The sequence below is a fragment of the Eubalaena glacialis genome, chromosome 8, assembly GCF_028564815.1.
Source record: "Eubalaena glacialis isolate mEubGla1 chromosome 8, mEubGla1.1.hap2.+ XY, whole genome shotgun sequence".
In the NCBI taxonomy this organism is placed as follows: Eukaryota; Metazoa; Chordata; class Mammalia; order Artiodactyla; family Balaenidae; genus Eubalaena; species Eubalaena glacialis.
The window spans coordinates 3,226,347-3,253,583 of NC_083723.1; the positions used below are offsets into that span (position 1 = coordinate 3,226,347).

At 50.9% G+C, this 27,237-nt stretch overlaps 1 protein-coding gene across 8 annotated transcripts in view; it reads right to left on the reverse strand.

The window, feature by feature from the left end:
- Window positions 1-1,594: 1,594 nt before the first annotated feature.
- Window positions 1,595-27,237, reverse strand: part of COBL (cordon-bleu WH2 repeat protein) — a 270,191-nt gene continuing 244,548 nt past the window's right edge. For all 8 annotated transcript variants that reach the window (XM_061198313.1, XM_061198310.1, XM_061198308.1 and 5 more), the window contains 5 exons: window positions 18,400-18,497; window positions 15,326-17,181; window positions 14,308-14,427; window positions 13,349-13,621; window positions 1,595-2,897 (listed from right to left, as the gene is read on the reverse strand). In XM_061198313.1, coding sequence (XP_061054296.1) covers window positions 2,880-2,897; window positions 13,349-13,621; window positions 14,308-14,427; window positions 15,326-17,181; window positions 18,400-18,497 — 2,365 coding nt within the window. In that variant the 3' untranslated portion in view covers window positions 1,595-2,879. The remainder of the gene's footprint in view (window positions 2,898-13,348; window positions 13,622-14,307; window positions 14,428-15,325; window positions 17,182-18,399; window positions 18,498-27,237) is intronic.

A 27,237-nucleotide genomic window follows, 5' to 3' on the forward strand; every position in this document is an offset into this window, starting at 1 on the left:
CATCGAGTGTAGTGTCTATACTGGGACCTTTGGGGAGAAAGAAGAGACACGATTAGTACCTCATCTGGACCTGACAACGAGGGAGACCATCGAGTGTAGTGTCTACACTGGGACCTTTCCTCATCTGGACCTGACAACGAGGGAGACCATCGAGTGTAGTGTCTACACTGGGACCTTTGGGGAGAAAGAAGAGACATGATTAGTAATTACGCTGTGTAAACCAGGCCTTTTCCTGGCGCACAGGACCATGTGTTCTGGGCCCGGAAAGCTCATTCAGACCTGCTTCCTGCCCTAAGGCTGACGCACTGTGGGCAGAAAGGCAGGTGAGGGGCTGGCTTGAGGAGTGATGTGTGGGGAAGGGTGGCTTTGACAGCAGAAGTGAGCTGACAGGGGCAGCGAGGAGGCCTGGCCGCCGGAGCACACGGCGGGCGGGGGGGGAAGCAGCTTCGTGAGCACAGGGTTGGGTTTCCCAGTTGGTGGGGTGGTCGGTGAGGGGAGCTGCACACTTCTGGCAGGGGAAGTGCGCGAGGGGTGAGGGGCGTGCCATGCGCCCTCGGGATGCATCAGTGCCGTGGTGGTGGTTCCATGTGGATGAGAGCTGAGGTTGAGGCCTCGGCTTGGTGAGGGGGGCTTACGGGCTTAGGAGTTCAGATTTAATTCTGTAGGAACAGGGATCATACAACCACTGATTTAAGAACGAGGATAACGCAATGAAGCTGCTTCATCAGTTGCTTAATCTTCCTGGACTCAGTACCCTTGTCTGGAAAATGGTGCCTCACCCCCATTGAACCTGAGAACCACCAAGCGCAACTGGGAAACCCTCTGCAAAAAGGCAAAAGCACAGCGCAGAAGGCTGTCCCATCCCTCACGCACAGCCCAAACCCAGTGTGGGGTGCAGAACATAACATAATGCAACAAGGTATAAGTTGAGTATCAGGTTGGTCCCTCCCCTTGTGAGCAATATGAGGTGGGTGTGCACTCAGGGGACCGCCTTTCTCGGCCTCAGGGCCTGCTTCTGCTCCCCTCACGTCTGCTCGGGAACAAGGCTGCTCTGGGAAATGGGGTACCAAGTCGTGTGTGAGGACCAGGGGCCAGAGGCCAGGGAAACCGTATGGACCCCACTCGCCCACACACACTTCTACACTATCCTCCTCTCATTCCAACACTCCAGGCAAAATCCTGCCTCAGGACCTTTGTACCTGCTCTTTTCCCTGCCAGCTAGGCGTCCACCCATGCTTGGCCCTCTCCTTTCCTCCAGGTTTTTACTAAAATGTCACTGTAGCAAGAGGCCTTTCTTCATCCCCCTATGTATGCTTCATCCCTTTTCATGTTTTTCTCCTAATCACTTACCAGCACCTAAGTATAGTCAGTATATTGTTCACTTATCTCGCTTATGGTCTGTCTCCTCCACTATGATTTAAATGCCACGAAGGCAGGGATTCCTGTCTGTTTTGGTATCTGCTGTAACGGGTGCCCAGGAGAGGGTAGCAAGCAGTCCTAAGTACAGATTGAATAAACGAATGTCTCCTTTCTATTTTGGGCATAGGGTATCCAAACAAACTGCGGTATGAAGTCATGAAATCCACACGAAGGCTACACTTTCATTTTCTTTTATTTGTGGCACTAAAAGACCAACAGTAGAGACAGTGTGGTGTGACAGTGATTGGCTGGATGCCCTGGCCGCCCTGGGGAAGGTGAGTGGCATTCATCAGACAACGCAGAGCAGTTTCCGTCCTACGTGACGCCCGGCTCTGGAATCGTGAAACATTCGAAGGATCCCGCCATATTTGTTGCTTCATTAAGACAGAAATTTTATTTCAGGAATTCCTCTTGATTTCTAGTAATCTCTTAAAGAGCTTTTTCTACAGCCGTAGTTGACCTCTAAGATAAATACCAGAGACTGGGTGCTGTGTGCTATGAAAAGGCTGCCACGTGATCCACAGCAGCCACTCACCTGCTGGGCAAAAGCATGGAGACCAAACCCACATTGTGAAATTATCAGCACAATTTTGATGTGATCCGGGCAACATGCAGACACCCAGCATCCACGCTTCTGCCCCGCAGAGGATTTCGAAGGCTCCCAGGGCAGCCTCCGGGCTCCGTGCGCAGCCCGCAGTTGCGGAGGGCTGCGCTACATCACAGCCCGCTGCGGGACAGCAATCCAAGTGGGCACTGCCATCCACTCCAATGTCCTGCTGATCTCAGCCACACCTCAGGAGAACTCAGACCTGCCATGTCCATACATCACGTTTGATTGTTATTCTGGGTGATCATGGTTGATTTTTAATAGCTTTAGTTGGTCAGATCATGGTCTGCCACCCTTCATGAGGTTTTCACCCCAAATGTTTGAGGAATAAGGATCCAATACTTTCATGAATCAGTGAAGTCACCTTTGAAAAAGCCTCCCAACTCTTTTTTCTTACATCAAGTAGCATATGACATTCAGATTGTTTCAATTGATTTATATATTTTCCCTAGAATTCAGAAAGATTTTCAACAACTAAATGGTTTTAACCATCTACATGTGGTAAAGTCTCCAAGGTCCAAAATCGGTCTAAGGCATGATTCTTTCCGCTTTGTCTATCAATATAATTAAGTGTGTTGGGCTCCAGCGTTTATAGTCCCATTAACCTGCCAACAAGAACAGTTTATTGGCAACTTTAAATATTCAGAGGCAAATACATTTCCTTGGCACAAGCCGCATGGCAGAGTGGCAGCCCCGTCCCTTTGAACCGTGATACAGACTGAAAGTCGACGAGGCGAGTTTTGGCCTGGAGACCAGGAAGCCGCCAGATCCCTATGTCCCTTGCCGGGTGGTGCTCGTGAGTGGTGAGCATCCTGCAGGGGGGTTTCTGCCACGATCGCATCTTGTTGCTGATTCACACGAGCAAGGGCACCTGTAGTGAAGAAAGAACCACAGTTAGTTACTCAGGGCATGCGGCGGAGCCCAGGGCGCGGGTATCCGGGTGCTGAGGACCTGTGTGCCAATCCCTCCTTGCAATGTTCCTTTCCCAACACAATGAGTGTTTACACTGTACCCATCAAACTTTTAGCCCCAAGGAGAAAACTCTCAGAAACACAAACAACATGCCTGAATGCTTTCAGTGACCGGCTACTGCCTTCAGGAAAGAACATCGGGAACTGTTGGAGGGTCTAAGATGTGTCTGCAGGTCCCTGTGCTTCTCCCAGAGCCGTCAGCTGGCCCCAGCCCCGGCCCTCTCGGAGCTCCCTCCCAGTCTCTGAGTCGGTTAGGGGTCCCTCTTCTGGGCTGGTCTCTGCATGTGGGGTTTCTCCTCTGGGGATGCCCCTTTCCTGCTGGAAAACGAGGACTCCTTCTTCAAGAAGCATTCAGACCATCTCTCGGCAAAAAGCATACCTGCTCAGTCCTGGGTGGGCAGATCCAATCGCCCCCTCGCGTTGTGGGTTACCTGGCCTGCCGTGGTCTCCCAGCAGCTATGTCTCTCACTGCTGGTGTGGGGACTCTGGGGCTGGAACCACGGCATCAATCCCCGTCCCGTCCCCGGGAGCAGGACTTGCTGGGTGCCAGTGAGCGTGGGTGGCTCCCAGGGGCGACTGCAAACCCACACGTGCCCAGCCCACTCGATGCACGAGCTCACCCTGCCACTCTGAGTCCAGCCCTGCACGCTCCTGGGATGCCCAACTGCAGAAAGTGTGACTGCAGGTGGTTAAGAATCCGCCTGCCAATGCGGGGGACACGGGTTCAAGCCCTGGCCCGGGAAGATCCCACATGCCGCGGAGCAACTCAGCCCGCGAGCCACACCTACTGAGCCTGTGTGCCATAACTACTGGAGCCCGCGCACCTAGAGCCCGTGCTCCACAACAAGAGAAACCACCGCAATGAGAAGCCCGTGCACCGCAACGAAGAGTAGCCTCCGCTCGCCGCAACTAGAGAAAGCCCGCGCACAGCAACAAAGACCCAACACAGCCAAAAATAAAATTAAATAAATAAATAAATAAATTTATCTGCAATTCTTTAAAAAAAAAAAAAAGAAAAAAAAGAAAATGTGACTGCAGAATCTTGAAGGAAACAGTTCCGTGCCTCTGAAGGCTAAGGTGAACAGCATTTTTAAGAAAAGCGGCAGATTCACGTGAAACCATGTGAAAGGAGCACTGGATTTCTCACCGTGGTTCCCCCGAGTTCAGCACATTCTAGATGGAACAGCGCTGGGAGCTGGGCATCTAGTCCCACTTTTCAGTGTGTTATCAGAGCGAACATGCAAGGACCCAACGGATTTCTTGTAATGCCAACAACACACACCACCTGGAATATTTCCTGTGCACTTACAGTGTGTCAGGCACCATTTCAAGCCCTCCATGAGTCTCATCTCATTAAAACTTCAGCTCAACCCAATCACTGACGCATTATTGCCATTGTTATCACTGCGGGTACTGCCTCCAATATAAAGATGGGAGAACCGGGGTGTAGAGGGCTGTCTGGCCTGGGCCAAATACTAGTAAGTAGCAATCCCCAGCGGGCTCACGTGAGAAGAGAACATGGCCCCAGGCCATGACCACGACGGCAGGGCTCCACCCGCTCGTTTCTTACGAGCACACCGGCCCATCTCTCACGAGCACACCGGCCCATCAGTGTCTCCTTGGCTGCAGGGGTGTCCGCACCAGCTGAGGGATGAAACGGGACGAGATGTGGAGTTTGGGGGCGTGGAGGGAGGAGACTGGACCTGCTGATTTGGATGGAGCCCATGGGACACACACGGTGGACGTCAAGGGGGGCACTGAAGATTCGTGTCCGACGCACAGGGCAGCTTAGGATGGAGGTGGGATTGGGGGCCAGTGGTCTGGACGGTGAAGGGTCTGCCTGGGAGAGTGAGTAGATTTGGAAGACAAGAGGTCTTGTCTTGCCAAGACAAGACTCTCTCCAGGGCCGCATGCAGCCTTGGGCAGAGGAGACTCAGAACGTGGCCAGAGGGGCAGGGGAAATGTGCAGCGCGCTTGCCGAGCCGCAGGGAGAGTGCGTCCACGAGGATGCACACGGTGACAGCAAACAGTGCAACGGGAACCAGGGGGCCCCAAGGGTGGGAAACACAGATGAGCTTATTTTTAAACGTTATGTTAGTTGCGTTTTCAATGGGTTTTTCTTCAAACTCTAGACACCTTTAGAAGTGAGACACCTCTAACTTCAAAACAAAGATTTTAATTGTCAGTTTGGAAAAGCACAGTCAGTTTGCCACAGAATGTCCAAGAAACAGGGAAAAGAGTGTGTGTGTTGGGCAGAGAAAAACAGATTGAGCCTGTTATTGGAAAATGCAGCCAGCCTCCTGTTAACAGTATGTTTATCCCATTTCCTGCCCTTTGAAAAGGGTCAGGAGAATGAAGGGCGCTATTCTTGCATCCAAGGGCAGTAGCAGCATTGTGCCCTTGACGAGGGCGGTTCTGAGAGTGGCCAGGAGGAGGCCGGTGGGGAGTGGATGCCGGGGAAACGGAGCAGCACGAGTGCGCAGGACGTCTAGAAGCTACAGTGAAGGGAAGCAAGGAGCTCGGCAGGGGTGGGGGCGGGTCCATGGCAGGGGGAGGGGTTTTCAAAATGTATCTTTGCTGTTATTGTTTTAACAAATTAATTGATATATGATGAACTGCACGCATTTAAAGTGTAAAACTTGATATGTTTTGACATATATTTATTTTTAGATAAATATTTATTTATTTTTTGGTCTGGCTTTATTTTTGGCCTGGCTTCTTTCACTCAGCCTAATTATTTTGCGATTCATCGATGTTGTTGCGTGGGTAGTAATTCATTGTATGGATAGACTGACTTTGCATCTGGGCTGGGCGAGTCTCAGGGAGGGGGTGCCCCCTCCTTCCCCGGTAAATGGGGATGATGGCATTTGAACTACAGACCCGCCTGGTGAGGCTCGAGGTACACGTCATCGCGTTGTCACCAGCACCACCATCACTTCATCTCATCCCAGCACCAGCGTCCTGGTGGCCGGGATGAGATGACAACTAAACGGAGGTTTGGGGGCGAGGCAGGAGACATCCTGCACACCTCGGTCACCTAAAGCCTAGCCCGACTGGGAGAAGCCACTTTCAGGAGGCGGTCCCAAGTTGCTAAGGTAAACTTCCCAGGACACAGAGGGGTAGTGGGTGGGACTGTGGCCCAGCGAGGGGAGCTACAGGGCAGGCGAGTGAAGAAAGCAGGGGCTGGACATCACCTGCTCTCCTGGCAGCGAGCCTGCTTCACACCAGCCTGGCAACCTGAGTGTCGCTGGTGCAGAAGACCCGGGCTGGGGGGTATTTGAATCCCTGGCTGGTTGAGACCTAGAAGGTGCTCTCATCACCACTCATAGCAACATGATGGCTGCATGCAGATTGTAAAAGTTCTCAGTAAACTAAGAAAATATCTAGGAAGGAAAAGGAGAAATCCTAAACTTTGGTGTCAAGAAGGAAATTGAAGAAGGACAGCCTTAAAAAGCTCTGACTTGGACAATTCAGCAAAGACAGCTTGGTGATGGAATTGGCCACAAGGTAGCATAAACCACACTGATGGCCATTAGTGTCAACCCAAGCTTAAAGCCACACTGGTAAGTGATCGCTACTTAGGTTGGGGCAGGGGAGCGTTCTGCTGCCCAGCGCCCACCCACATGACCAGTGGACCCGCCTCGGGATGGGTGTGACCAAATTCAGGTGGGCAAGGAGGACAGAGGGCACCCCCCAGGGGAGGAGGGCGTGCTGCAAGGCACAGCTTGGAAGAAAAACACTGGAAGGGTTCCTGGCATCCCAAAGGTTTCAAGCTTCCTGAAAGATTCTTTCTTATTTTGGTTGGACAAGAAGAAAATCAATGAAGGGACAAAGCTTGCAGTTTGAGGCCAAGTCAGAAAGCTGTAAAAATATCCAAGTTTAATTTTCTTCCTCACCTGCCAAGGAAAATGATGTTTATATGGAAAAAGGCAAAATGAACAGTGGTGACAGAGGGCTGGTGTCCAGGGGAAGGAAAGAAGCTGTCAGGGAGCAGCAAGGTTCTCTGTTTCAGGTCCCTTCTTTCCACCCAGACAGGTGAGTTCCTGGGGTGCTAATGGACTCCCAAGGGGCCCAGCCATGCGGCTGTCAGCCAGCTTTGGAGAACGGGAGTGGGACCGTTGGCAGAAGACTAGAGATGTCCGGAACTTATTCTCCAAAGGAAAAGAAGGTGGTTTCTTCCAGTGTGAAGTAGATTCTTGGCACGTTTATCACGATTATGAAATAGACGAGTTCTGGGCACGGGGACCCCGAGTTGCACTCGGCCACTGGTCTGGAGAGCCAGGCAATAGGGTGGCAAAGAATGGGCGCCCTCTCTCCCTTCCCCCAAAAGATAGTTACTGAGCACCCACTCTGTGTCTGGGGCTGTGCAAGGTGCTGGGACCTGCTGGAGCTCACGGTGTGGCAGGAGGGCAAGCGTCACACAGGAGTTACACAGATCACTACTGAAATTAGGCTGCGATGTGGTTATGAGGGGAAATGAGGTGATGCTCTGATGGGGAACCTCCTCCAGCCTGGGGGCTGGGGGAGACTTTCTGGGGGCTTGAGGTTAATCCAGGAACATGCAGGACGACTGGGAATTAGCTGGGAAAACTAGGAGGTGAAACGTTTTCCTTCCAGGAATAGGGAACCGCACCCATGAGGGCCCTGAGGGGGTCACTGCAGCGGTGACAGGCATCCCTGGGTTCCACCTGCAGCAAAAACAGGTCACCTGGAAGGTCTATATAGGCAGGATGGTCACAGGGCAGCAAAGACAGAACTAACCTGTCTGTGCCTCTGAACTCTCCCAACTTCACTGAAACACATCAGAGGTCTACACTGTGCGCTGCCGAGCCCAGCATGGCCTAGAGTCGCTGCTGCTGGCTGACAGTTCTGACGAGCTAACCCCCAGTCACAGAACTCGGGCTTCTCTCGCCCACAAGGGAGGATGCTCAGGCGCGGGACCGACACTCACTGCCGCTGCTGCTTTTCTGTCCTGGCTCAGGGGCTCCCTGGGCTTTGACGGTGATGGTGTCACACGTCTGATCACTTCTCACAGGGTCTCCTGCCAAGGCCAAGCGCCAGGACACACGTGTGATCTGAATCAGTTCATTCCTGGGGTGGGAAAACGCACACCTGGGAGGGCCCAGCCGCGGCGTGCCCACCATGGGGCTTAATGAGGCATTTCCCAGAGGCGTCCGCCCGTGCCGGGCTGACGCGGAGTCTGGCTGGGCAGCGGCACTGACCTAGTTAAGGCCGGGACCAGGCCCTCAGGACATCTGTGCCCCACTTTCCCGTCTGTGCAATGGAAGCTGCTGACTCTCAGGCCAGGAAGGTCTGGACAGAGGAGATGCTTGCTCTCTGCCCTCCTTGGAGGAAAGCTAGGACACACGAGGAAAAGGTCTGGGGGCTTTCACCAGGTCTCTAACTCTGTGAGATGTCCCTAAGGCCAAGGACAAACCCCCAACCCCTTCTTTCTCTCCTGGCTGAGAGTCCGCCGGGGGCACAGACAATGCTTCATTCACCTCTCCACCTCAAGCAGCTACTACAGTCCCTGGACCCTGGTGGGTTCTCAGGAAATGCTTGCGAAATGAATGGCTGGACGTGTGAATGTGTTAAATATAAACACGGATTAAAAGGGCACTTGGTGTCCATTCCAGGCCCTCTGAAACAATGCATTTAAAACAGACCGACAATGGCTGTCCAACGCACACAGTTTCACCATAAATAAGAATGCAAGATGTTCCCATATCTCTTCCCTCTTGCATCTGTATAACTGATTTACTTTGTTATAAAGCAGAAACTAACACACCATCGTAAAGCAATTATACTCCAATAAAGACGTTAAATATGTTAAAAAAAAAAAAAGAATGCAGGATGGAGTGGAAGGCAGAAGTGGATTTTGGGGTCCATTTGAGCCCTGCCCCCAGGAAGGGAGGGCAGTGCCCACTGCGGAAGGAACAGCAGACAAAGTAGAGCTGAGGATGCTGTCATCTGGGGTTGGAGGGAAGACACAGAGCGGGCAACGTCTCTGACAACCGCAAACACAGAGGCGGGGCGTTCAATTCACACTGTGCAGGGAGGCAAACAGACTTCCAATCGCCTTGAAAAATGGCCAACTCACTTTTAAGGTGATGATTCCACCTACATCAAATCGACTCTTTTGTCTTTTATCATAAGCAGCATCGTCACCGACGCAAAACGTGTGTTCAGGGAAGGGTGAGTAACTGTGCCCACTTTAGCAGTGAGAGTCCCTCACCTCTGCCAGCCCTCCCGGGACAGCCGGACGCCCTACTTCTCCAGGAGGAGGATGCCTGGAGGACTCAGGCTCTGCAGCCCCTCACACCACCCAGGAGAGCCGGGAACACCCCTCAGTCCAGGATGCTATCCTGGCTACACACATCCTGAAGCATCACTGAACACCAAGGATGAAGGAGCCGCTGGTCGTACTGAGAATCCACAGACAGTGCAGCCCACACTGCTCGGATCCAGGAGTCCCACACTTCGCTCACTTTCCTTGAGGTTATGCAACTTTAAAAGCCCAAAAGGTGAAAGAAAGCTAAAGAGGCAGAGCTCAAATGACTCGAGGTGTAAATGCCGTAACACACCCCAAATTGCATCTGCTGCGAAGCCACAGAGACCTCCACGGCCAGCGTCCCGCAGACAAGTGCCGCCTAACTAGACTCCTCAGAGAAGGTACAGTTGGCCCTGGTCACCTGGATCGCACGTGTGTCCCCTGGTGTCACAGGTCTGCTGTTCCACACCAATAGGGAGGGCAAGGCAGTCGAAAACGAGGTCAGGTACACACCTCCAGGAGGACAACCACTGGTTCCAGGTGAGGCTGGCCCAGCGCACCTGGGTGTCCCTGATGGGGGCTGAGCTGAGGCTTCTGGGTGGATGGACTGTCCAGGTCCTGGCCTCCGAAGTCACATGTCCTTCGGCAGGTTTTACGTGGCCCTGAGATGCAGAGTGTAAGCAGGGGGAGAGGGGAGGGGGTCTGGGTCGCTGTGTAAAGCAGTGACACAGCCCTGTCACTCAGCCCTTAGGCCTCTAGGTAAGATGTGGTGCATTGGGGAGACAAAGGGACAGGGTCTCCCAGGTCACCCTCATCGTGCTCACTCAGGCCCGGCTCGCAGCCCAAGGGCACCAAAACCTCAGACGCGCCAGACTCACTGCCTCACCCTTCCCAGGATGGGCAACGCAGGTCCCAACACTTAGATTAATCCAAGAAACAATCCAAACGTGGGCTTTTGACGGCCATGTGAAGCTGCTGCCACAAAGCTGAGATCAGGATGAGCAACGGCCTGGCCTCAGCCCCCCTGGACCTTTCCTGCGGGCACTGCCAGGGCCGCGCTGCCCGCTGGGTGGATACACACACACACACACACACCCCCGTCTGTGTCCCCACCCACTGGCCAGCAGGCCCCGCCTGGTCCCGGCCCTTCCTACCACTGCCCTTGTGCTTCTCCCCACTTTCTTTCTCGTGGCACAGCTTCCTCTGCTCTTTTGGACAGTTCCCAGACTTGTTTTTTAAAATTCTTTTCTGGAAGGCATGGGCACATGTTCTAAGAGAGAGAAAGCCTGAGGTTCAAGGTTGCAGTGGTGGCCTCTTCCCCGCTGTGCAAGCCCAGGCAAGCTTTTCTCTCTGGGCCCCTGCTCCACATGACACCTGGGAGGTGGAGAGAGTAACAGCTATTTGAAATGATCCAAAACCAGTCAGTGAGATGATGTATATGAGAAATGAGTACAGCCTTCATATAATTACAGTCAGCATTACTCAAACTGTATCAAAAGCTCAAATGACATGGATAATTATCTCAAACCTAAATGTAAAGTGACTTGATAAATACTAGAAAATTGCAGATTAGTAGGCTCAAACCCCTGAAAGATCTGACCCAGGATGTAGATGTCCTGTGGATCTCACTTTGAAACAGTGTTTTAGAGACTCAAAATCGTTCCCTCAGACCAGCCAGACCATCACGGTTGATAACCAGCTGTGTTGCTTTGGATTCTCTGAGAACGACAGGCACTTCCTTTCTTTTTCTTTTTTTTTTTTTAACTGAACTGTAGTTGATTTACAATATTGTGTTAGTTTCAGGAGTACGGCAAAGTGATTCAGTTATATATGGATGTATGTATATCTATACAGGTATTCTTTTTCAGATTCTTTTCCACTATAGGTTATTACAAGATATTGAGTAGAGTTCCCTGGGCTATACAGTAGGTCCTTGTTGATTATCTATTTTATATATAGTAGTGTGTATCTGTTAATCTCAAATTCCTAATTTATCCTCCCCCCCCCCACCTTTCTCCTTTGGTAACCATAAGTTTGTTTTCTATGTCAAGAGTCTGTTTCTGTTTCACAAATAAGTTCATTTGTATCATTTTTTCAGATTCCACATATAGATGATATCATATGATATTTGTCTTTCTCTGTCTGACTTACTTCACTTAGTATGATCATCTCTAGGTCCATCCATGTTGCTGCAAATGGCATTATTTTGTTCTTTTTTATGGCTGAGTAATATTCCATTGTATATATGTACCACATCTTCTTTATCCATTCATCTGTCAGTGGACATTTAGGTTGTTTCCATGTCCTGGCTATTGTAAATAGTGCTGCAATGAACATTGGGGTGCATGTATCATCTCGAATTAGAGTTTTCTCCAGATATATGCCCAGGAGAGGGATTGCAGGATTACATGGTAACTCTATTTTTAGTTTTTTAAGGAAACTCCATACTGTTCCCCATAGTGGCTGCACCAATTTACATTCCCGCCAACAGTGTAGGAGGCTTCCCTTTTCTTCACACCTTCTCCAGCTTTTATTATTTGTAGACTTTTGGATGATGGCCATTCTGACCGGTGGACAGGCACTTACTTTCAATTGATATTGCAATGTGCTTGGAGGAGAGAGGTTGTCTCAGGGTTGAATTCCAGAGCTGTCTTCATCAGAATCCACATGGTCCATTTATTAGGACACTTATTTAGCCATTCACCCAATTTCTTCACCTTTCCCTCATTCTATGTAATAGAAGTTCTAAGTTCATAAATATATAAATTCTATAGAAATGAAAAAAAAGTAAAGAAAACCCAAAAGCCCTCAATAATTTTTAACTGCCCTTTCCCCCCATCCAGAGGAGAGAGTGTGAAACTGGCTGCCATCCAGTGCCATGTGGTTAAGCACATTTTCTTTTCCCAGCATCCTGAGGCTGGGCTGTGCCTTCAGTGATGAATTGCCCTCAGCATCCTCCTTACGTGATGTCTTGGGTCCCTGTCAGGGCCACAGCACACAGCATGGATGCCTCTCCATCACACGGACACGCTCTGGGGCTGACCCGGGGGCCGTGGCCGTGGCCCCAGGAACGCTCCAAGTCAGTGGTGTTCAGACCACTCCTGCCCAGGGTGGCACCGCTGGGCGTCCCGGCTTCAGTGAGGACTACCTTCAGGCCCTAGGCTCCTGGGTGGGAAACCTTTTCAGCAAAGCCTGCCGCCCTCTGTGGAAGTGGCTCACCGGTCTCGTGGGCCACCTGCTCTCTTTCAGAGCAGTGCAGAGTGGGCATTCTGTGCCCAGACTGACCCCTGTCTGGGTCCAGCCCTATGTGAACAAGGGCAAGTTACTCAGGTGTTCTGAGCCTCATTCACTTTCTGTGTAAAATGAGGATAATCTTAGTACTGACCTCTTCAGGTACGTGTGAGAATTTAAGCTTAGGATCTGGACATAATCTCTCAGAAAATAATACCTGTCACCACCTCCCTGTTATTAGCCTAACTCCTCCACCCACTAGAAACAGGCAGGGAGAGAGGGTCAGTCCATGCACAGAATCATTTTGGAGTTAAAGGAGATCTCAAAATCCATCTGGCCCAAAGGCCCTTTCAACTTGGGAATCCTACTTTGGACGCCACAAATTCCACTGCTTTCAGGGACTAGGTGGGCATAAATGTACAGACCAGCGTACGACCAGATAGAGGAGAAGCTTTAGAAAAACCAGAAACGTGTGCTCTGCCCAAGGGACGTGAAATGCAATAATTTTCAAAACGTATGCTGGCAAAAGAAAAAAAAATTACTAAAGAAAGAAGGAAAGAGAGAAAGATGAATTAATTAACCAATTATGCTGTCGCCTGGACCCCGGCCGAAGGCCATGAGGGTGGTGCAGGCCCTTCAGGATGCATCACAGGTGGCCGTCCTGGATCAGAGGCAGCCGCGGGTGGTGGAAACGCGCTCAGGGGTTAGGAGTGCACTGGAGCCCTCCCTGCATCCCGGGAGCGAGCTTGGCAGTGACTTCCCACCACGCTGAGTGCGCATCTGCCCAGGGGCATTCTTCTCCCCTCCTCTCGCCCACAGCAGCGCGCACGCGCAGTCACGCATCCTCACCTTTCTCAACTTCGCAGCCCCTGTGCCTGAGCGGATGGCGTCCATCAAGGCCTGCCTGGCGTCCACTGGGTTGCTGAGGGGGCCCGAGCTGGACCTGGACGCCGTCCGGGATGCGGTGGGAGCCTGGGTGACTGGAGGGGGCGGGGGCGGCGGCGACGGCAGGGCGGGTGCCGACTGGATCCCAAGGTCTTCTAGCCCCGGGGGTTCTGCCCCATGTGCAGACAGCACGGCATCGCGGAGGCTCTGGAGCTCCTCAGAGGCGGAGGACGTCACCTAGCAACGAGACGGTTAAATGACAGTGTCCCAAAGGTCCTTTCCAAGAGGTGGCACAAGGTATCTGACCGTGCAGCCAGCCCAGGGGGCGTGTCTGCTCCCCATCCCTGGGCTTTCCTGGGGGCTAAGGGGGTGGCAGTGACTGATGGCAGGGAGCAGGGCTGTCAGTCTGGCCCTACTGAGACCCCTGCCCTCCTGCCTCATCGTGGCGTGTCTGGACAGACCCCAAGGCCACACACCAACGACCAACCGATGGGGATGACCCCGCCTCCAAACACGGAAGGGAAGGTGTCCGTTCCGCTTTTCCTTGTATTCTGGCTCTGGAAGCTGGATGACCCTCTGTCCCCGAGCTCCAGCACAGGTGGTCCTGCAGCTGTGCCAGACCAGCAACTCCATCCCTGAGCTGAGACGCTGCCGCCTCCCACTGCTGGGTGCTCTAAGCCCTGAAGCCAGGCTCAGGGTCCCTGGAATTTGGGGAAGTGCACAGAGCTAGATATGCAGGGAGGACTTGCACGTTTGGGAGAGGGAGGGAGAGTTTCTGTGCAGGGGCTGCCCCTCAATGCCTCTCCTGCGGTTGGTTTGGCCATTCCGATGATGACTTAGCATCCTTACAAAATCGGGGGTTCCCCTGGCTGTTGCAGCAACCCCGGGATCACTGGGGGGGCAGCTGTGGAGGCCCCTCTTACCCTCCTCAGGCTGCAGGTGCCACTGTGCCCACGGATGGCTGCCAGCAGGGCTGAGCGCTCCCTGTCTGCCTCTGTGTAGGATGGCTTCTTCGGGCCTCCCTCTGAGCCGGGTTCTGGAGTCTAGAATATTTATTAACGATGTCAACACATGTCACTCAGGAGATGGGGGAATGCTGACTATAAGGCAGTGCAAGAGAAAACCCATAGTTATCAGTTCAGACCTACAGGGTCAGTTTCACAGTCTCTGTCTGTTAAAAGGTAAAATTATCAGGTTGAGATTCTGGATTGACCTTACACTGTACAAAAATCAAAGGTTATATATTTGGGGTAGCACAGGATGATCGCCCCTGAATGTCGTATCCCTCCTGTTACTGGTCCTAGCTTTCCTGAGGAGATATGTGCCTTTAAGTCCTGCAGACCTGGATGAGAGGCCTGAGTCCCCACTAGCTGGCAGGGTGACCCCAGTTTTCTCAATGGCAAAATGGAGGACACAGTTCCCAATCATCAGTGTTGGTGTAGCTATTAAATAACATTTGCAAGATGATAAATGCCTATATGGGGGCAGGTGTGGTAAAACTGTCCCGAAGGTTACTGGAGAGTGACAGCCCACCACTGCTGAAAATGCAGGGCGATCGGGAGCAAGGGCCCAGCCTGACCCTCCATCTACCTCTCCAGGCTCAAGGACCAGTTATGGATGATGCCCCCTGCCCCACCCCCCCTCCTCTCCACTCCCCTGCGACCAGGTAAGGGCTACGTATTGGCGACATCTTTCCCCAGGGCAGTCAAGAGCCATAAAGGCAGTGTGGACAAGCCCAAACCCATCAGTTTTGGCCCCTTAGTGGTTCTATTCAAACAGCTCTGTAGGCAAGGAGACAGAACCCAGGTAAAATTAAACCTGTGCATATTCACCCGCATCCCTAGCCCGGCCCTCCTTCCTCCGATGCCGCCTTAAAGTCTGCGTCTGGGTGGGTGTGGGGAAGGGCCCGTCCCTGAGGCAGGAGCCCGCTGATGACTTCACCTTGCGAAGCCTGTCCTTCCCTCCCGCCGAGTGGATGGCCTCCATCAGGGCGCTGTGCAGGGATGTGTCTTTCGGGGCTGGCCTCTGGACCACAGGTCTGAATTTCTTCTTTGGCCCAAAGATACTGGCTGGCAGGGTACCATCGGCTTCAGGTACATCCGTGCTTAACAAACCCGGCTTTTCCTCCCATTCTGGGGGCTCCCGTCCAGCGTGGCTACTTGTATCAGACACTCTCGGAGAGTGAGGAGGCTCTGTGTGGACGGAGACCCACCTGGAGCCATTCACCAGGGCACTGCCTAGAGTCTGATCACCTCCTGAGCGAGGGGGAGGGGGACTCGTGCCGGCCGGCTGGCACTTGGGATCAGATGCCGAGCTGGTCCTGTGGTTCCTTGGGCTTTGCTTTCCGCTGAGACCACAGCTCTGTCCCACAGAAGCCTGACCCCTCTGGGCAGCTGTGATTAGTGGTCCATGGGAAGTTCTGTGGATGCCAGTGGGACCGTCTTGAGTACATAGCTTCCCATAAGGGCTGCTGATTTGCCCTCCGGGATGGGCTCCTGCTGCCGATTCGTCCCCATGGTGACGCACGCCTGTCTCTGGGTACAGGCTGGGGGTGGTACCATCCTTCATCATGGGAGGTCGTCCAGTTGGCTCTGGCGCTCTGCCTTCACATGTCTTCTGGGCATTATCAGGCTTCCTCCCCACGTCAGTGTGGACTTTCGGGGTCCCTATCCGCTTGGCAATGGCAGAGGCCACGTACTGGCTGGATGTTCTTCTCTGAGGTTTGAGAAACGGGACTTCTGCGGTGTTAGCTGCTGGCACTTTCAGGGGACAAGCAGCTGCTGGGAGTGGCCAGCTTCTGCCCTCCTCCAGAGGTCTCCCATCTTCTGGGTGGGGGGACAGGGGCCGGGGCAATGTCGCTTTGGGGTCTGGGGAAGTGGGCTCTGCTCTGAGTCTGCTTTCTTGAGGTTGCGGATTCATGGGCGTGGTGGGGGTAGAGGTCCTCTTGGCCCCCTCTGTGGGCCGGCCAGAGTGTTTTTCTATAGAGTTGGTCCTCCAGAATTCTTTGACTTTTCCAATGGGCGGGGCTTCTGCTTCCAGAGTGGGCGACGCCGGGACCATGGTCCTGCCGGCATTCGTGTGGGGACTCACCAGGTTCCCTAGCTCGTCGATCTTGATGGCACCCATGGAGAGGGATGCTCCCCGGTCGTAACATTTCATCTCTGACTTTGGAGGGACGATTTTATACGTTGTGAGGCCATATTTAAGCCCGTAGCTCCCCCCTGGGTGTTGGCCTTGATACCACGGCGGTGGGGTCCAGACGTCATTTTTATCATCTCCTTCCTTTTCCTTCCCTGGCTGTGTGCTCACCCTCCTGGTGCCCAGGGTCCTCCCGCCATGAGCAGAGCCGGGCGCCTTGCCTTCCTCCTTCGCGTTCAGGTCGTGCGTGTGAAGCGTTGAAGCAGAAGTTGCCTTGGGCGCCATTTTACTGGGAGTCACATCCTTCCAGGTGTTGGTCGAGGCCACTCTGATTTCTCTCCCAGGGTCCTGGGAAGGAGCGGGTGAGCCAGGCCCCGCCGCCCTCCTCTGCCCGTGCTGCTGGCTGTGCTCGGCCTGGCACGGCGGCAGCTGGGCCTTCTTGCTGGCTGTGCTCCCAGCGTCGAAAGAGCCAGCGTTGTTGTTTCTGTTGGAAAATGCCCCCGAGTCCACGGGATCATCGAGAACCTCCCCTATGAATGTCACCGGGATTGCCTCGGTATCGCCGTCGGGAATGACGGTGCCTTGCGGGCAGCGACCGGACATGCTGTGTACGCAGTTGGTGAGGAAGCTCGAGTCGGTTTCATAGCTTTCTTCGATTTCTGCAAAGAAGCACAACACAGGTCACAGGTGGGCACCGCTCGGACGACTCCTACGCCCCTTATTCAGTGAAATTGCACCCCGACTTTGATTTCTCTGGGGTGCCTTTGGTGTAAGTTATTTAAAGTGTCATTTTGGGTTGTCATCTACACATGCCTGGAACCAGTCTCAGCTTGCATGACTCAACAGAGGACCTGTCTGCCGATCTGTGACGCCTTGAGGTATCATACAACATTTTGCCGGTATCTTCACTTACAAATTGATCTCTAAGTCCAAGCCCTCAATATAGACCACCTCAGGGCGGGGTGGGAAGGTGGATTTGGGATTTTTTACTTTCATCTTGCTCTTGTTGACCAGGAGCACCATAAAATCTATGGGACAACTTGTTCTTGCTTTGCTTATTGATGACTAAGCCTCGAGCCCGTCAGAATGAGCCCTAAAGGATGCAGTGAGCCCTGTGGGCAGTGCCAGAGGACACACTAAGCCTGATTAAGGTTTCTCAGCTCTATCAGCCCCATCTGAGGACGGAACACTGAAAAGCAAGTCAGACAAAACTCCGGGTCAGCTCTGGAGTCTGTCTGCTTCTTCTTGTTTTGTTTTCTTTGAAGGCACAGCCAATATCTACTTTCTAGTTGATTTTCACTCTGTGCCTTCGTTTGAAAGATTTCCAGTTTTTACTGAGCCGATTTGCATCTGCTTTGGCCTTACACTATTATTTCTCTGATATATGCACAGAATCGCAGTGCTGTGAGATGCCCCACTCTAAGAGGGGTCCCCGTCAACACACTGTGCTCTGCGTTTCCCTTTGAAAGTCAAGCCACATATTAGCAAGTAACAGGGTTGGAGGTTTAATAAACAGCCCTGTTTGCCTGTGTGGCACCCAGTGTTTCCCGAACTCATCTGAGGACTGGAGAACTTTTTTTCTGTTCATGTGTATGGAAGACTTTTTAATGTGCAAAATCAGTATTACTCAGAGGAGGTTTTAAACAGCTGCTCAGACGTTTCCTCGTGACTGTTCAGCAGCCCAGACGCAAGGTCCCCTCCAGGGAGCCGTGCTCACCTGTGTGCTCAGCCCCCAGTCCGGGCCTTCCTCACACGGAGCTGCGTCCCCCTCCGCAGACATCTTCCCCATGTGGTGACATCAAGTTCAGTCAGAGAAGATAACCCTCAGAGCGCCGGCCACATGGGGTAAGGTCCAAGCAGGAGCAGGCGGTGCTTACCTTCCAGCTCTTCGTCCAGTTCTGCAAGGGTTTTCTGGAACTGGCCAGTCATGAATAGGTCTTCATCCTCACGTGAGGCTGGAGCAACTTTTCCATTTCTAGGGAAGACCAAGGAGAAGGGGAGGGCATTCGTTTATCTCATTATTTACGTAATTCACTCTTTTCTGGAAATATCTGAAAAAGGTACAACTCATAGTCAAATTCATGCAGTTCCAAAGGCATTGGACCACTGCTGCCCTTGGACCTACTGGGGCGCAGATGGTGTGTGTGTGTGTGTGTGTGTGTGTGTGGTACACAGTGATCACCACCACCACAGCAAACCTCAGGGCAGCAGTGACACTGGTGACAGCCTCCCCAGCCCATCCCCCTCCCCAGGCCCCCCGGGGTTTTAACTGGATGGGGGAAATGCCCACAGCGGGGGGCTGCACAGTGCCCTCTGTGCCTCATGCAGCCTTCCCACGCGGGGACCTATTTGGGGCTTTTTTGCCCGGATCATCCTATGATAAACCTCACAAGCAGATGTAAGGCAGGTAAGGTGCTTATTGCTGCTTCACAGAGAGGCAACTGCGTGAGCTAAGGATGGAGCAGCCCAAGCTCACAGGGGTTCCACAACTGGGGAGGGCTGGCCACGTCTGTATCCAGAGGTGCCGCGCGGTGCTGCCACCCGGGCATCCAGGGAGATGTCCTCCCACCCCCACGCCCCCTGCCAAGGAGAGCTGGACCTTCCTTATCTGAGTCCTTGGACAGCGGCATCCACAAGACAACGGCTGCCAAAGCAATTTGAAAGCAGCCTTTGCAAAGGCTCTTTTCTCTGTTTTCTTGCTGTGCCAAGAACAGAGACACATATGGCGTGATTGTCCCTCTTCAGTGAAAGCTGAAGGTCTTTCCCGCTGACCGTTAAAATCGAGGACCGATTTCCATCATTACTAATCAGGCCGAGATAATGATGCTTGAAATATGCTTTGTACCATCCTCACTTATGTAGCAAGGTTTGTGTTCTGATAAATGAGTCTTTCTTACTTGGTGATCGTGTCCCTTTGGAGCCAGGAAGTGGCTTCCAGACCCATCTCAGCTAATGTCCTCTGACACGGCAAACAAAGAGCGTTGGCCGAGATCTGTGTGGCTGTGGACCAACTAACAACGACCACGGGAGGCTCAAGGCTGCCTTTCTTGTTGCTTTTGCCCCAAGACTTAATTGAATGCATTTACTAAACTTGTGTTTTTCTCTTTCATGGAATGTGGTGGTTTAAATAAATCTCATTTAAGTATTCAATAAAGTATATGGCAGAGAAAAAAATGGAAAGGGCTCTATAAAACAGTGTTTGAAATGGAAAACAGAGCACTTTTCAAATGCTGGCTCCTACTTTAAGTTGTTTAAAGTCCAGCCAAACAAAATTATATCTATACTTTTCCTTCAAAGTATTTGCCTTTCCTTCAAAGTATGCAAAATCACACTGTTCCATGGGAACAGAATGATATTTATAAGAATTAAAAACTATAGCACAGGGAACTATACTCAGTATTTTGTAACAACCAATAAGGGAAAAGAATCTGAAAAAGAATATATATATATACACATATATATATGTATATGCATATATATATATATTCACTTAGTTGTATACCTGAAACTAATACAACATGGTAAATCAACTATACTTCAATAAAAACTAAACTAAACTAAAATAATGCACCCTTTGAAGAAAAAGAATCAAAAAGTAATTTAGAAGTTCCACTGATGATATTATTTCATAAAGCTTAAACTGGAGAAAGAAGATCACGCCAAACTGATGACAACTCAGTGAATCTGAGACTCTCACACTTGTTGCTCCTGGTGTTAACCGGAAAGCAATGGGAATGTGTACATCAAGAAGCAAAAGCATAGCTGTAACTCTGTAGGAACTTTGGTTCATTAGCCTCTCTTTTGATAAGTTGCCTTAAGAAAATAATGCTATGGAAGGAAAAACATAAACGCCACCATGTTCATCATATTCATGGGGAGGTCTCTACAGCTTCCGGCAGCAGGGAGTCCCCTCCGTCACTGCATCCATATGATGACCATGACATGTAGGTGGAAACACAGATCACTGCTTAAGCCGGCATGTCACGTGAAGAAATCAAGACATACAACTCCATACAGGATGGTCAGGATGATCGAAAAGTAACCTGTGTCTGTGGACAAGGGTGAGGCAGAAATCTAGGCACCATCGCCAACCAGTGTGATTTGTTGAAATGGATGGATTACGGCAAATATTTTATACTTTTTTTTTTTTGAAGTATGCTCATTTTGGTACAAAGCAGCTTGATTGATAAGGCAATTTGTAAAATGGGCAACATTTAAAATGATCCTTTGGTCCTCTAATGAGTACTAATTCTTTTATGAAAAGCAGTTTACATGTCTGTGATACCATGCCCAATACACATGGCATGCTGTGTTTATAACTTCATTTTGTTACTGAGTACCTAGCAATCCCTGTGATGATCCTAAACCAGTGTGTGACAATCCTAAATCCTCAAGGAGGCACTGCAGCAAGGCCTGAGCCAGCCCTTCCCCACGCTCCTCCCACCCAGGCTCCGGCCTGAGCCGCCTGGTCTAACCATCAGTGGCCAAGCCCCAAGCTCAGGGCTTCAGACCTGTTCTCTGCCTGCCCATCTCACCTCCCGTCCAGGCCCTCTTGGGAAGTCTGGGGTCCCTATACCGAGTCCTCTGCCCTCCACCTGGCTCAGCCCTCCTGCCCGCCCCTTTCCTCCGTCTGCCTCTTGCACACGTCCGCCCCTTTCCTCCGTCTGCCTCTTGCACACGTCCGCCCCTTTCCTCCGTCTGCCTCTTGCACACGTCCGCCCCTTTCCTCCGTCTGCCTCTTGCACACGTCCGCCCCTTTCCTCCGTCTGCCTCTTGCACACGTCCGCCCCTTTCCTCCGTCTGCCTCTTGCACACGTCCGCCCCTTTCCTCCGTCTGCCTCTTGCACACGTCCCAGGTTTGCCCCAGATGCTCAGCTCCACACACTGCTGACACACCCCACCCACCTCTCACCTGACCTTGCTCTTGACGCCCCAGTGTGGACCTGGTTCCCCGGGGCCTTGCTTGTCCAGGAGGAGAGAGTGGACACATGACAGAAGCCACCGGCCTTGGGAGCGCTGTGGAGGGAGGGAGCCCAGGTCCTTGGCCGGTGCTTCTCCCAAGGCTGCCGAGAACCTTTGGGGCGGGGCAAGGCCAGGCCTGTGGACCACTTGGCTTCTGCAGCCGGTGCCTCTCCTGATGCGGGGTAGGACCCGCCACACTCTGGATTCTGGGCTTCTGGGTGAATGGGTCATCTGGCAAAAGCCCAAACCGGTGTGATGTATCTATTATGCTTTCCAATGTACAGCTTCAGGAGGGGGAGATTTAGCAGAATTTGCTTTTCCTTCCTCACCCACCCCATCCACTTCTCCTCAAAGGGTTGCCGATGGATTACAGCTATTCCTCTCTCCCTGTAACAGCCAGTTGGAAGCACTTGGTCCCCGGGCTTGGAGGGCAGATTCTGTGGGCGCAGCAGGAGGGCCCTCGTGCGTGCCCCTGAAGCATCACAGTTGGCCAGAAGCGCTAGCACCTCTTTTTAGCTGAAAGTCAACTGCGCAGATGTTCCTTTCCCAGGCATCATTCCTCACACCCCACACACACCCCAGTCTAAGACAGACAGTTTCTTATGGACAGTTTGTTTTGGTTTAAGACCAAGGAAATGAAGGGCAAACAAGCAGCACAGGCATTCCAATACCAGCTGCACGTGTTGGATAAACATCACCGGGAGCCTTCCCTCCCACGGAAGGTCACTCTGCCAAGGACACAGCCACGGACAAGCCACTGCTGCCTAACGTCTGAGGCTCTGCCAGCCTCAAGCGGGAGTCTTCCCAGGAAGTGGAGCAGCCTCGGGGGCGGGGGCTGGCGATGGCCTCACCCACTCCCATGGGAGAACTAACAGCAGTCACGAGAAATCAGTCCCCAGGCAAATAGGTGCTTTTTCATTTTTAAAAAAATTTTATATGAGAAAGAAAAAAGCACGGGCTGATTCTGCCCCATTCCAGCACATCAAGTCATTTTTCTTTTTGATGTGGCTAGGAAAGTTTCTTTAGGTAATTTACCCAATCGCAGAAAACAGGCAAAGTCTGAGAGGAAAAAGATGTCCTTTTCAGGTAGCAGTTCAACTGCTGATGACAAGCAAACCAACCCATGCGATTTCAAAACAGTTACTTGATAAACTAAAGGTAAGAAGCCTGGGAAAATAGATGGCTGATGACAGTAATATGTGCTTAACTTCCCCATTCCATGTACAAATGGTCCTGTATTTATAAAGCTTCAGAGTTCTAGAACAACAGGGTCCAATAGAAATGTAATATGAGCTACACATGTAATTTAAAATCTTCTTGTAGTCACATTAAAAAGGTAAAAAGTAAGCAAGATTATTTTTCATTAAGTACTTTAATGTTAATTTTCCTTAACTTTAATTAGTATACTTTAACTCAACATTTAACCCAAATTATTATCATCATTTCCATATAATTAATATAAAAAAGTTTATTTTTTCATATGTTTGGTGCAATTGCACTCTCACAGCACATCTCAATTTGGGCTACCCATCTGGCGGGCTCAGTAGCCAAAGTTAGCTGGTGGCTACTGTACCTACAGCATAGTTCTCCAAGATCTTAAATGTTTGTAAATACTCCTTTGTTAGCGTAGTTACAAAGTTTCAGGGCTCTGAGAGGTATTAAATGTTTTTAAATGCTCTTGTGGGCACCAAGTTCCTGTAGTTACAAAATTGCAGGGTTCTAGAAGGCATAAACTATTTCTAAATGTTTCTGTGGTCACAAAGTTCTCATAGCTACAAAGTTTCAGGATCTAGAATATATAAAATGTTTCTAAATGATGCTAGAGTCACAAAGTTCCTTCCTATAACTACAAAGCTGCAGAGGTCTAGAAGGTATAAAACATCTCTAAACGCTCCTAGGTCACAGAGCTCCTCTAGTTACAAAGTTCCAGGGCTGAAAAGCCAGGACCGGAGCCCAGCTCCTCCACCCATGACCTGCACATTCTCAGTTCCGTAAGCGTCTTGAAATCATCAGCCCTGCAGATAACAGCGGCACAGCTTCTCACTTCCACAGCCCTCACATCCACCACTCACGGACAGGTGGGGGCTGAGAACGAGCTTACGGATTGCCAGGCGGAAGGTGGGCAGGCAGCGGACAATACAGGGAGACGCCCTTCCCCTGGGGAAGCTACAGTTTCTGTCTTTTGAGGCTCTACACATGATTTCAGTGTGATTCTACTGTTAAAAAAAAAAAGAGCCTGTAACCCACTTACCCATTCTGTCTCATTGACTCCTTACAGCGTTTCTGCGGAACTAGTGTCCCCCAAAGGGATCCCAGGACTGAGAGCTTCACAGTATTGATCACGCACAGATGGATAAGTTGCCTGATTACAGCAAGATTGCCTTCAGGATTTGAGAGTTTAGAAATAGTGCTAGTCTCTCCCCCATCTATCTATCGGTACACAAATATGAGCATATGTTCTTTTCAAACAAAGATGTTATAAATAGTTTAATGAGGCAGATGGTCAGAGGTAGACACAGGTTATAAGGATTTCCAACAAATCAAGTTTCTATCCTTCCTCAGGCAGTTTTAAATAAACAACATCAACAACAACAATAATAACACCAGCCATCAATTTCTGAAGGCTGGCAATATGTTAGGCACTATTCTAAGGGGTGGTATTGCAGACCTCGATTGTACTGACAAGAAAATAGAAGTGAGAGGTCAATCCCCCAAACTACAATGAGGTATCACCTCACACTAGTCAGAATGGACATCATCAAAAATTCTACAAATAACAAGTGCTGGAGAGGGTGTGGAGAAAAGGGAACCTTCCTACCCTGTTAGTGAGAATGAAAATTGGTGCAGCCATTGTGGAAAACAGTACGGAGGTTCCTTAAAAAACTAAAAATAGAATTACCATATAATCCTGCAATCCCACTCCTGGGCATGTATCCAGAGAAAAACGTAATTTGAAAAGATACATGCACCCCAATGTTCATAGCAGCACTATTTGCAATAGCTAAGACTTGGAAGCAGCCTAAATGTCTGTTGATAGATGAATGGATAAAGAAGATGTGGTACATATATACCATGGACTATTACTCAGCCACAAAAAGAAAATGAAATAATGCCATTTGCAGCAACATGGATGGACCTAGGGATTATAATGCTAAGTGAAGTTAGCCAGACAAAGACAAATATCTCATGATATCGCTTATATGTGGAATCTAAGGGAAAAAATGATATAAATGAACTTATATGCAAAACAGAAATAGACCCAAATATATAGAAAACAAACTTGTGGTTACCAAGATGGTAAAGGGGGGAGGGATAAATTAGGAGTTTGAGATTAACAGATACACTACTATATTTAAAACAGATAACCAACAAGGACCTACTATATAGAACAGGGAACTACCTCAATATTTTGTAATAACCTATAAGGGAAAAGACTATGAAAAAGAATATATATATATATATGTATATAGGGACTTCCCTTGTGGTGCAGCGGTTAAGAATCCCCCTGCCAATGCAGGGGACATGGGTTCGATCCCTGGTCTGGGAAGATCCCACATGCTGTGGAGCAGCTAAGCCTGAGTGCCACAACTACTGAGCCTGTGCTCTAGAGCCCACGAGCCACAACTACTGAGCCCACGTGCCACAGCTACTGAAGCCCACGTGTCTAGAGCCCGTGCTCCGCAACAAGAGAAGCCACGACAAGGAGAAGCGCGTGCACCGCCACGAAGAGTAGCCCCTGCTCGCTGCAACTAGAGAAAGCCCGCGCGCAGCAACGAAGACCCAACGCAGCCAAAAATAAAATAAATAAATTAAAAAAAAAAGAATATATATATATATATGAATCACTGTGCTGTGCACCTGAAACTAACACAACATTGTAAATCAACTCTACTGCAATTTAAAAAAAAGAAGTGAGAGGTCAAGTCATTGGCCCAGGGCACCGTCACCAGCAATAGGCAGGGCAGACATGATGCCAGGCAGTCTTCACATCGTGTTGCTCTTTAAGTATTAGGAGAGCTGGCCTGGGTCATACACGAAGGAAAGATGCAGCTGGAAGGAGATCGTTCATGGGTGACACAACTCCCACCCAGGGCAGGACTGTGCGGAAGCCACTCCTAGGTGTCCCCACCATGAGGGGCAATCACCACATGGGCTGAATTCTTCCTGAAGGAGAGTATTTACTGGCTGTGCTAAATTTAGAGGAAGACTCTTGGAATTTGATGTCCCACTTACAGGGTCAAGTTTGAACTGAGGGCATAGATTTATTTTTCAATGCAAACTATAATTGGATCTAATCGAATGACTTGACGGAAAACATACCATTTTCAGATGACAGCACCCAAAGCGCACTCTAATCATTCCCAAGCCTTCACCCTTGCTCTCTTTAGAGGACTGGTATTTATCCTTGAGACTTTTCAATTCAAGATCTTGGCTGTCAGGGCATTCGATGGAGCCCAGCCAGCGCTGCCCTTGAGGAAGCTGGAGCCGTGGCAGCAAGGAGCAGAGCCTCCAAATTAAGTGCATGAGCAGAAGCCGTGCGCTTTGCCACTAGACCGAATAGTTTAAGAAAAATGCTTTCAGCTGAAGCCAACCCCACAGACGCTCTTTGGACAGGCTGCAGGAGCTCCGGAGCAAACAGTCCTTGCCTCCAATTTGTCAAAGTGGGACCCCAGGCAATCCCAGCCAAAGAAGTCTGGATGAATTTGCTAGCTGCAAAATAGCAGATGGCAGACAGAGGAGAAACAGCCCAGCAAACTAGAACTTTACAGACCTTACAAACTGGGGTCTTTGCAGGTCACAAAGGTTCTTCCACTGTTCCCTCCAATACTTAATGAATCTCCGAGTATCAGAGGGGTGGCGATAGTATAGGGCACCCTGGCAAAGTTGAAAACCACAAACACTCCTTATTTCCCCTGGGAACTGGCGCCACAGTGGAGATTCTGCGAGCTGAGGGTGTCTGAGACTGTTGGGGACAGCTTCACCATCCATCAGAACCCATGTCTCATTTGGAGAGACCTAGCCATGCCCATCATGGCAAAGGGTAACTTCTGCTCCTGAGCCTCTGGCGTCTGGCATTCCAAGGATGGAGAGGCTTCACTGTCACAGCCAGGTCTTGGATCATCACAGGAAGAACACCCTTCCTGGGAACACAAATGCCACCTTAGGATGAGCTGCAGAATCCAGGTGTCAGAATCAATGCTGGGCAGAGCCAGGAGGTGGATTCAGGGCCCAGCAGTAGGCACCAAGATCAGGGTACCAGCCCCTTCAAGTGGCCTCCCTTTCTAAATGTGGTCCAGGGGCATCCATCTCAGGGCGCAGGAAGGGAAGAGCTGGAAGGCTGACTGAGTACACATCTGCCCTTGTCGCCAGGCCTGTCCTCTCCTGGGAGAGCAGGGGGTCAGAAACCACGTTCTTTGTGACTGTTTCTCTCAATCACTGAACACGTGTGCCCCCGGGCAGTGTTCCGCTACAGGGCCCTTTCCAGGTGGCCGAGGTCAAGACCACACCTCCATGAACAGTGGTGGGCTCTGTTCTCAGGACATTTCAGCTTGATTCTGGGCTACCAACCCCCAAGCACGGGTTGTCATCTCATTGAACTTGACCCCGGGCCAGTCTGGACACCTGCCATCATCTGCTCCATTGTGGATCACACAAATTTTGCAGACTTGCTCTCTGGGCCAGGACCGGTCGGCCCCTGAAGTCTGACCCAACCCTCCCCTCCCCCTTCAGGCTTCAGTGCCTTTTTGCTGTCC